The 10432-nt window shown below is 37.1% G+C and overlaps 1 protein-coding gene across 4 annotated transcripts; it reads right to left on the bottom strand.

Annotated features, from left to right (window-relative positions):
* Positions 1 to 266: 266 nt before the first annotated feature.
* LOC147292515 (RNA recognition motif (RRM)-containing protein) lies at positions 267 to 10138 on the bottom strand. 4 transcript variants are annotated; one of them, XR_015120494.1, is made up of 9 exons: positions 10118 to 10138; positions 9196 to 9865; positions 8319 to 8762; positions 7616 to 8135; positions 2497 to 4043; positions 1924 to 2419; positions 1436 to 1510; positions 1087 to 1248; positions 267 to 723 (listed from the first exon to the last, which is right to left on the bottom strand). XR_015120494.1 is itself a non-coding variant. In XM_086232913.1 (5 exons), the coding sequence occupies exons 1-5, from the start codon at positions 9722 to 9724 to the stop codon at positions 2283 to 2285; spliced, it is 3177 nt and encodes a 1058-aa protein (XP_086089039.1). In that variant the 5' UTR covers positions 9725 to 10111; the 3' UTR covers positions 1855 to 2282. The 4 variants fall into 4 exon arrangements, 1 of the variants encoding a protein (XP_086089039.1); XR_015120493.1 differs by lacking the exon at positions 10118 to 10138 and having other exon boundaries at positions 9196 to 10111; XR_015120495.1 differs by lacking the exon at positions 10118 to 10138 and having other exon boundaries at positions 1160 to 1248; positions 9196 to 10111.
* Positions 10139 to 10432: the final 294 nt, after the last annotated feature.

Raw genomic sequence — 10432 nt, 5'->3', positions numbered from 1 at the left:
TATAGAGGATTTTGAAAGAATTTCTAGATGGGTAGGGATTTAGATAAATTTTTTGGATGGTTAAGAGGTTTAAAATTACAAACTATTTTGTATTTAACCGCAGCCGAAAAATAAAATCTAGGACAAGCTTCCCCTCAACCCTAAAGGCACAAAAAGAAGGAATTGCTGTCACACTTTCCCTTATCAACATTGATTTAGGTCAATCAACTAATCTTTAGCAGAGTAAAACTTTTATGTAATGAGTGCATATACTTATTGTCTCTCTCTTTCATCACATGTTAGGTAACTTTTATGTAATGAGTGCATATACTTATTGTCTCTCTCTTTCATCACATGTTAGGTCATGTGATCAAAGCGATAAAGACAATGAATATATACACTTGTGATAGGAAAAATTTTCTCATCCTTTGAAAAACTAGAAACGCAGCGATTACAGGGCTAAACTAATTTCAAATGGAATTTAGTTGCTAAAACCAACATCAAGTGTGAAATGCGTTTCCAACTTAAGACCACCTACGACTGCCAATCTCTTAATTCCAGTACTCATTCTCTTCATTAGGGCAAGGCAAGCCCTCTTAAAGTGACGGGAAAATGTGGGAAGAGAAGACAAGGAAGATAAGACTCTGATCCTCGTAAAGCATAATTGATTCCAACGTCGAGACCTAAAAGACAGCAGCGCTTAAACCATCCACTGCTCACCCTAAAGAAATTGGGGAAAAGGGGCTAGAGAGAAGAAGGGGAACCAAAAACAAAAATAGAGAGGGGTTCAGACGTTAACAACAAGTACCACTTCTAGACAATTTTTTAAAAAAAAAAAATTATTAGCATGGTCCATGCTTTCATGCTATATTATTTCAGATAGTTCATATAGCAATTATATATGCAATCAAAAACGTAGTAGCCAGAACTCCAGAATCTAAGCAACTGCCAAAGACAATAAGCAATGGATCAAAATGAAAATTTCCACCGGTCCACCCAACTATCAAACGGCACAATACTAACATTCAAATAATTTTTTTAGGAAAAATTCCAATACCAATGATACAACTATATCTGAACGTATAACTCAAAAGTTTTATGGATTACCTGCTAAAATCAACATTTGCAATTCACCATGAATTTAAGTAAAGATTGTATGAATCAGCTGGCCTGCTCATACCCATATATGGTGGAATTTTGATGCAACTCATCCCAGCAACATCTGATTTCACTCGACCTTAGAAGTAGCTACCTTAACCAAGACAAGTCCTAGGGAAAGAGGAAAAAAAAGGGGAAAAAAAAAAAAGAGAAAAGAAAGATGGGGAAGGAGTAAGACACCAATTTATAACATTCGGGTAAGTTACTAGTGTTTAACTCCCAAAAACTTTCAAGACTTGGGCAGAAGCTAACAGCATAAGCTCTCCATGCAGAACTATCAATATCTGTGACTGCATACCTTCATATACATCAGAGAAAATCAACCCTGCCAAACTGAATCTCAGAAAGCTCCAATCAAAATCACCATAGTAACCTGCATGTGTTTGAGACATAACAGGCCCACCATACCATCAAACATAAAAATTGGACCCGTGACTGACCAGATCAAAGAAACGCCAATCACAAATACTTTAATTATTTACGTAAATAAGAGTCAAAAGAAAAAGAAAAATTTATACAAAAAAATGTAGACATTGGACACAAGCTGACTCTGAGAATGGATTTGGAAAAACAGACCTACAGTAAAGTTCAGCTTATTATAAAGACCAAGTATTCTTTTATTCTTCAAAAAAACAATTATGCACCAACTTAACTTGGGAAAAATATCAATGGCCAAAAAAAAAAAAAAACTTGAGAAAAATATCACAAAATGAAAAGTAGCAATATGTCTTCAAATAAATAGTTGAGTAATTCACAATGTAATAATAGAGGTATGGTCCAACATACATCAATTAGTAACAGAAGCTCAGTACAAACACTGGATGGTTGATTGCAGATGATATCAGAACACTTCTTGAAATACTTAAACCATATCCAGATCATCTCAGAGACCCACAAGGACCTGCAAAAAGGTAAACAAGAAAAATAGTATACTTATAAGAGCCGCATAACAATAGAAATGCTAAGCAATCTTCCAAGAAAAATCGCCCTTCTATCAGAAGCAACGGCTCATTCCCCAGAATGTTTAAGTATCTTGTTAGTCCCTCAAATTAGAGTGAGTTTTCCTCAGTGCAGTCACACTCATCAGCATCTCCAGCGACAGATAAGTTTGAATCCTAAGGAGCCTCAGGTCTACATTCATATTTTCACATGTTTTCCTCTTCTGCACTGGGGTCATCATAAAACATATCTGCATTGGGTGTCAAGGAGTTTCTCTTCTGAGCCTTCAGTATGATGTAATCCTTCCCAGAACTATTTTCACGATCATTTTGATCTTCCAGTCCTGTAAGCCACACAAATATAATATTCAGCTACTGCTATAATCAACACTGATATATGTATCACATTTGTTAAAATTACCAGCCATGCCAAGCTCTTGATGCTCAGTGATAGACACTTCTTGTTTGCTCAATTCCTCTGTAACCAATGAGATTCTACAAGTTTGTGATCCCAGACCTCCTCCACTATCAAGATCTTGCACTAAGTTATGTAGTTTAATACCTTGCCTGTCTTCTCTTTCCATATTTCCAATTGATTCCTTTGAGTCAAAGTCCTCTTCTACTGAAATAGCCATCCGATCATTTTTCTTCATTGAATCATTCATCACAGAACCTGGGTCCTCATTTCCATTGTCATGATGCTTTGATTCATCATCACCATTCTCATCCCTTCCATAATCAATTTGATGCTTGCCTTCAGAAGATTCTGACCTAGAGCGCTGCCTTCTGTGTTTTAATTCATTTTCATCCGAACTTCTGGGTGATAACCTTCTTCCTCTGCGACGCTTATGTTCTAGCGATATTGACCTGGACCGTCTCCTCCTATGACCTTTTGCTTTTTCATCTCTACTTTTATCTGCTCTATCATCGAAGTGATGCTTCCCTTCAGGAGACTTTGACCTTGACCGCCTTCTGTGTATAGATTTATTTTCATCCAAGCTTCGAGGGGACAACCCACCTCCTCTGTCATGCTTATGCTCAACTGATAATGACCTGGATCGCCTTCTATCACGATGCTTTGATTTTTTATCTCTACCTTCATCTACCTCCTTCAAGTGGTGCTTCCCTTCCACAGATTTTGACCTTGAGCGTCTTCTATCACGATGCTTTGATTTTTCATCCCGCACTTCATTAGTTTTCTCATCAGAGTGGTGCTTATCTTCCAAAGATTTTGACCTGGACCGCCTTCTATTGCGATGTTTTAATTTTTCATCTCTTGTTTCATCCACTTTCTCAACAGAGCGGTACTTAACTTCCACAGATTTTGACCTAGACCGCCTTCTGTGTTTGGATTTGTTTTCATTCATGCTTCTTGGTGAAGACCGTCTTTTATGATGCTTACCTTCTGCAGATACTGACCTCGACCGCCTTCTTTCTCGATGCTTTGATTTTTCATAGCGGGTTTCGTCTTTTTTGTCGCTTAAGTGATGCTTACCCTCTAAAGATTTTGACCTAGAGCGTTTTCTGTGCTTGGATTTGTCCTCATCACCGATTCTTGGAGATGACTTACTTCCTGTATGATGACCTGGTGATCTAGAAGCATCTTGAATTGCTCTACGTGGAGAACTTTCTCGTCGATGTTTGGGTGACACTGAATCAACTCGATGTGATTTTCTTGTTCGAGGACTAACACTCCTACTCCTATTTCTCCTTGAGGCGGATGAAATATGATCATGTGATCTATCTGTATCCCGCCTTCTACTTCTGTCACCACCATTCCTAAAGTCTCTATGTAACCGGCGGTCATTGTCATAGCTTGAATGGTGGCGTGACCTAAATGGGGATCTGGATCTACGATCTCTTGGGCGGCGGGATGGAGGAGAGTAAGAAGGAGACTTCCGCCTTCGGCGATAATTGATAGGTGATCTTGATCTGGATCTGGACCTTGCACGAGCGGGTGATGGAGACCTGTAAAAGGAGCAATTGATTAGCAAAAAAGTACTTTGGTTAAAAACAATGCAACACTATTTTCAATTAAAACCATGTCTATAAGGAGAAAAAGCAAAAGCCCTTTGTTCAATATAATTATATCAGAATTATCTGGTTTCCTATTATGCAAATAAAGATTATCCATGATCAGGTGTGTGCTTGTCAACAATGAAATAACTTTAGCATAAAATCAAATAAAATTCACAAATACAGGAAACCATTACAAGGTACTAAACCCCAAAACTCATGCCCATGACAACCACTTTCATGTAGAAATCTGTTAATCATAGACTTGAGTTCCTACTTGCAAACTATATGAGATGGAGAATAATCTCAGTGCCAATACCCTTCAGGATCATGCTACCCAACCACAGTAACTAAGACCCCATTTGCTACCTTGGATTGGACTCGATTGAATATGATAGGAATAGTTTTAATATTGTCTTGTGTTTGAAACAGTCGCGGACTAAGAAACCAGATGAGCTACATAAAATTGTCTTGCATTTGGTACAGAGTCGGACTGAACTGTACTTATTTTTTAATTTCAAATCATACAAATTCAAATATTTGATTTTCTTATATAATTTTTTAATTACCGCTCAAACAAAATTGTTATGCATTAAGCAAGCATACATCAAAATTAGCACAAATACATAATATAGGTTTACTTTCAAACAAATACATAGTCATTCAACCAAAATAACACAAATACATTACTCTTAAAAAATCATTGACATTTAAATTTTTTAGTGAGAGAGAGAGAGAGAGAGAGAGAGAGAGAGAGAGAGAGTTAAATACGCCAATTCTTTTTTTCTGAGAATAAGTTATTTATTCACCAAAATAATTACATAGCTACACTAGCAGTTACAAAGGAACCCAACATCTACCAAGTAGAATAAAACAACAAAATATATTGTACCAAACTAGAAGACCCAGAAACAACTAAAGGAAAACTACAACTAACAAAAAGCATACACAACCAAGCAAAACTACAACTAACAATGACCAGAAACAATTACATTAGTTATTCTGAGAAATGGCTTTGAGCCTTAATGATACTTTCCACTAGAGCACACCCCAGGGTAAATTAATAACCAATTTAGAACTGCAACATATCTCTTGTTGTTGGCTAACCAAGTGCCCACCTCTTCCCAGAAGGAGAAATGGTAATTGGTAGAGCAATTTGTAAGAAATATGTGCATTATGTAAATTCTCTTATAGTTCACCAGTGCTCAAATGAAAACGAAATCAGAAAACTCATTAAGGATGCCAAAAAAAAACTAAAAAGAAAAACCAATGCAATAAGCAATACTTAATCAAATACCATTGGAGTACAATGAAAACAAAGTACAATTCCTCACAACTCACAAGCAACAAAACCCATTTTTGTTTGTTGAAGAAGAAAACAAGAGGAAGTAATCTCATCATCTACAAACTCTCTATTTTTGAAACTTCTCTCTAATTGTCTACCCACTGCTCATCTCACCCAAAAAAACTTAAAAACCACCCAACCAGAGTGATAGAAATACCAAGCATCATCACCAACTAAAGAGAAAAAATAGAGAAAACCTATAGCTTCAAATCAGATCTGACAACCCAATTCATACAAAAATTCATGTGTGCAGCCAAGTAAAGGGTGACACTCATCTCTGCCACCCCCAAATCCACCATCAGAAAACCCTTAGCCTCCAGCACAAGAAAATAGTGACGACTCCTTTACTAAATAGCATGAAAATAGTGATGACCCTTAGTTCAAGGTCACAGATCACAGAAGGGGGTTTTTCACAGAACACAGTGAGCAGAAATGGACAAGGAAAATGAAGAGGGAGAAATTTGTCCGGTATAATCTAACCAACCTCTCAGAGTAGGTTTGTTGTCCTTGCTTATTTGGGACTAGATCCTTCTAAAGAAATGTTAGTCCGGTTCATAATTATGGCACCAAACAGATTAGAGATTATTGTCAAATTTAATTGTCTAGTCTCACTGTTATCTGGTGTCCCAAACAAGGCCTAGACGGTCAATGATTGGACCAGTGACTTCCCAAAGTCGAATAGTGTCATAATTATCTTATTAATTTATTTCATTAAAAAAGAAACGACAAAAAAATATGATTAAATCTTCAATTATTTTACATAAATCGTCAAAGCCCTTTGCTTATAAGTAACAAATCTTCAAAAATTATTCATAATTATTTTTTCTTACATAGAATACAAACAAACCAATGATTTTGTGCGAAGTAAACCAGTTCATTCACTGATAATATCCAAATCTGATTTGATCTTTATTATTGTTGAAAAACTTTTTAGTACTATACTATATATTTATATATTATTATTAGTTCTTACAATAACTATACCGTATTTATATATTATCTTTATTAAATGATTTTGAATAAAGATAACAATTGAATGCTTTCATTGCACGTTGTTCTTACATTGGCATTCTAATAGCTTTCAAGGCCAATGTAGGATCACTAGCAGAATCCCATGTAGATCATACAAATTATAGAAGTAATATTTCGTGAGACCAACCCTATTTAGTTTTGTGTTTTCAAGATTAAAAGAAATCTGAAAATTCTATTCCAGAGATAATATGGTGATGTTTTCAATGACTTGTCTGGATTTGGTTATTTGTTGTATAGTTCTGAGTTAGCCTATAATATTCTCATTTGCATTTATTTAAATTGAAACTTCAACAGTTCAGTATGAAAAATGGAATCCGCAAGCACTCAAATTGCAATTATTTATTTAATCTAATTATAAAAATTTAAAGACCTCTCCCTCTCTCTTGTTTATGTTAGTCCTTTTCCTCTTACATATTTTCTCACTCTACCATTATATTTGCATTGACATTTAATAAGTATATTAATTATATATAAATCCCTTCTTTTAACATAATTTTTTAGTTATTTTAGCTGTACAAAATATTTTTAATTCTTAAAACTTTAATAAGATTTGTAACAAAATCTTTATATTTTAATCCCAAAAGTAAAATATATACATATATGTATTTCTCACTTTAGCAAGAAATTTCGTATCTAAATATAAATGTTTTTTTCATAAAATAAAAGTTTTTTATGGAACTTTTGGCCAATATAAATTATTAAAGAAAGCTGGTAATTCCCTAAACCCTAAAATCACACGGGTTGGACGTTACTTCATGTATGTTCTTTTTTGGATACCCAGAAATCCCCCAAACCCACTTCGCGGACCCGGGCTCGAAACGGGGGCCTCCTGCCAAACCCTACAATCTTTAGGAGGCAAGAAACTCTAACAAGTAGCTAGGTAGGTACCTTGAGGGGATTTGAACCCCATACCCCAGACACTACTTCATGTATAAAATTTGGGACAACACAAATCAGGCCTCAGATTCCCAAAACATAGTATTTCCTGAGTTTGTCAGTTTATAAGCTTATGAATATCTAAGAACCACATGATTTTTCATAAATTAGATACCAAGAAGTTGCTGCAACATTTAAAATATTTCTTGATTTTGAAGTATGACAGACAAAAAGCAGTTGGAAGTGACCATTTCTTAGCAATGAAACATACCTAGATTTCTCTTTTGTTTCCTTCTCTTCAACATCAACTCCATCAGCTTTTAGTTTCTTACTTATTTCTGCTGCTCTAGCTGCAGCTAACTCTGTTGCTGTCTTCATGGTTGCAGCTCGGTTAGCTGCCTGTTGAGCAGTCATAGTTTGCTGCATAAGCAAAGCCTGCTGGAATTGCATCTGTTGCATGGCAACAGCTTGCTGCATCACCATGGGCAAAGATGAAGAAGCTAGTGCAGAATTCGCAATAGCTGGTTTCTGAGGAAGTGATTTTGCCATCTCAACATTCAAAGGACGGCCACCAACATCCATATTATTCAATGCCAAAGCAGCAGTTGCTTCTTCTGGTTTTGAGTATTCTATATAAGCAAAATGCTTTGAATCAGTGATGGTACACTCAAGAACTGTGCCACAAAAGCTAAAAAGTTGTTTCAGCTGTTCCACAGTGAGAAGTGGGCTAAGATTGCTAACTTGAAGCGTTTTCTTCAACACATCAGCCTTCCCAGCTTTGTCAGGTGACCCTAATTAAAAGATCAATATTCAGCAGTAAGAAGTTAATAATATGCACATATCAAAACCTCACAGTTGCAAACAAGAGAAAGCACATTTTAAAATAAGAATTAAAACAGCAGAAATAGAAGTAAGAAACTGGCAACTTATAAATCATATTATATTCATTGCCAAACAAAATTAGAGAGGTATACCAGAAGAGTCTTTGTTTGACTGAGCTTGTGCTTGCACCTGAGCAGCATGGGCTTGAAGAGCTTGCGCAGCAACAATTGCCTGAGCAGCAGCCATTGCAGCTGCAGAAGGTGCCATAGGCACTTGACTGACGTTACCCATATTGGTTGTTGCAGCTAATGCAGTCATTAGCAGACTGTGAGGTGGGTGGTTCAACTTACAATCAGTTTTGGCACACCGACCACTAAGGTATTCTCTACAAACTTCGCCAAGAGAGGCTCCAATTCCTGGCAAAATAGCCCCCCCTGAAGCACCAGGAACAATGCCTGGAATCATTCCCAGTAATCCTGGGAATGCCCCTGAAACAGAAGCTGAATAGTTTGGCATGTTAGGCATGGTTTGATTAACTAGATTTGGAAATGAAGATGCAGGAGCCAACCCCAGCAGTCCTCCAGTACTAGTAGTACCTGCATGACAACAAAGAAAAACTTTAAAAGACTATGTCATGAAGATAATCAGTAACTCGTGAAAAATTATAGATTTATGTGAATAGGTAAGAATATTCAATCAGAAATACTTCTTGCAAAGGAGTGAGAGAAATAAACTATAGTCCTTCAACCAAAGAAAATAACCCTCCTCCCCCACCCCCCCCCCCCCCTTTCGGTAGCTTTTTCTTTCTAGGAAAGGATCTTTTGGTTTCTTTGTATCTCTTTGTGATTTCAAGTTTTATTGCCTTTAATCTTTCAGGTTTTTCCTAGAAAAGTGCACCCTAGAAGCCTTATAAGCCACATAGGCTGGAAACACCTACCAACTCATAAACAATCAACCTGCAATACATTTAAATAATGCCTGAGTAATCACATTAGCATCAATACATAAAAGCTTAGCAACTGTAAGTACCTGCACTGAAGAACACTGGGAATGGACTACCCATGATGGGTTTTCCATTGCACTCCACATTCACCATATAATTCCCTCGTTTTGGCACAACATAAGTAACCGTATATGTCCCGTCACCCATATCCTTCACCATGCCTTCTTGCTCCGTTCCCCCAACTCCCACTCCCGGCATAACCTTCACCTTAATCTGCGCACCACCATTTGGAACCTTCCTCCCATCAGAGTCCTTAGTCACTACCATAAATGAAGATGGGGCACAAGCTGTGCCACCCGCAATGCCAGCCCCAGCTGCAGTGCACTTTGTGGGGTCCACCGGCCCAATAGGCTTGTTAGCCAAGTCCTCAGCTTCTTCAGATTCACTATCCGATCCAGCCACCACCTCTTTCTCTCGGCTCTTATCCACGTCTTTGAATGTGGCTTCAAAAGCAGCTTTTGCCGCAGCCGCTTTCTCAGCCTCGCTCTTGAGCCTCGCCTCCTCGGCTTGCTTCATCCATATTGGTTTAGCAAGCGCAGTGTTTCGATCAGCCATCAATACCCTACTGCCCAACAATTACCAAACGTCACACAAACCCTAAAAGCTTATACCGTCCTTCAATTCAAGGAGTTCAAAACTCTAATAAAGATCAATCAGCCAAAGCCTCCATTCGCACCGTTCTTAGAAACCCTAAAACTAAACAAAAGCAGATGAACCGAAACTTCGACAATGCAAGGAACCACAGAAAACCTACGCTTGTAATGTCCTGCTTGGTTGCCGAGATAATTGACGAAGATAAAAGAGAAGAAAACAGCTATCAAAATAAATAAGATACACAGGCTTGTTCTCTTTCCTTCTTTCTCAATTTTCTCGGGAGCTTTAATCGACTTTCTCAGCAACCAAACACGGAATATGATGTAAGAAATTAGGCGTGGAGAGAGAGCGTACCTATTCGCTGTTGCAGACGGCGTAAGATTTGGGATCGCGATAAGGTGGAATATTTTGAATAGACGGATACCCTATCAATTTTTATGAGAAATTTACTAAATAACCCTTTTTATGTTTAACCCATTTGTGAAATTTTTACTTTTCTAACCCTTTTTCAATTTGAAATATCTATAATGTCCTTGATGTAAATATTAGGGTAAATTATAATTATATACCTCAACTATACATCACTTTTCAACTTGGTACCTCAAGTTCAAAAAATTGCATTAAAGTACCCCAACTACGAAACTGTGTCAATTAGGTACCTCCGTTAGT

Source organism: Dryas octopetala, chromosome 2 (genome assembly GCF_963921425.1).
Source record: "Dryas octopetala chromosome 2, drDryOcto1.1, whole genome shotgun sequence".
NCBI lineage: Eukaryota > Viridiplantae > Streptophyta > Magnoliopsida > Rosales > Rosaceae > Dryas > Dryas octopetala.
Note: the sequence above shows the minus strand (reverse complement) of the source record. Positions and strands in the feature narration are given on the sequence as shown.

Coding starts and splice junctions, on each gene's coding strand:
- LOC147292515 (XM_086232913.1), bottom strand. CDS start 9,724: ATGGCTGATCGAAACACTGCGCTTGCTAAACCAATATGGATGAAGCAA. Junction 8,136..8,318: donor GTCAAACAAAGACTCTTCTG/GTATACCTCTCT, acceptor TCTTTTAATTAG/GGTCACCTGACAAAGCTGGG. Junction 4,044..7,615: donor GAAACAAAAGAGAAATCTAG/GTATGTTTCATT, acceptor CTCCTTTTACAG/GTCTCCATCACCCGCTCGTG.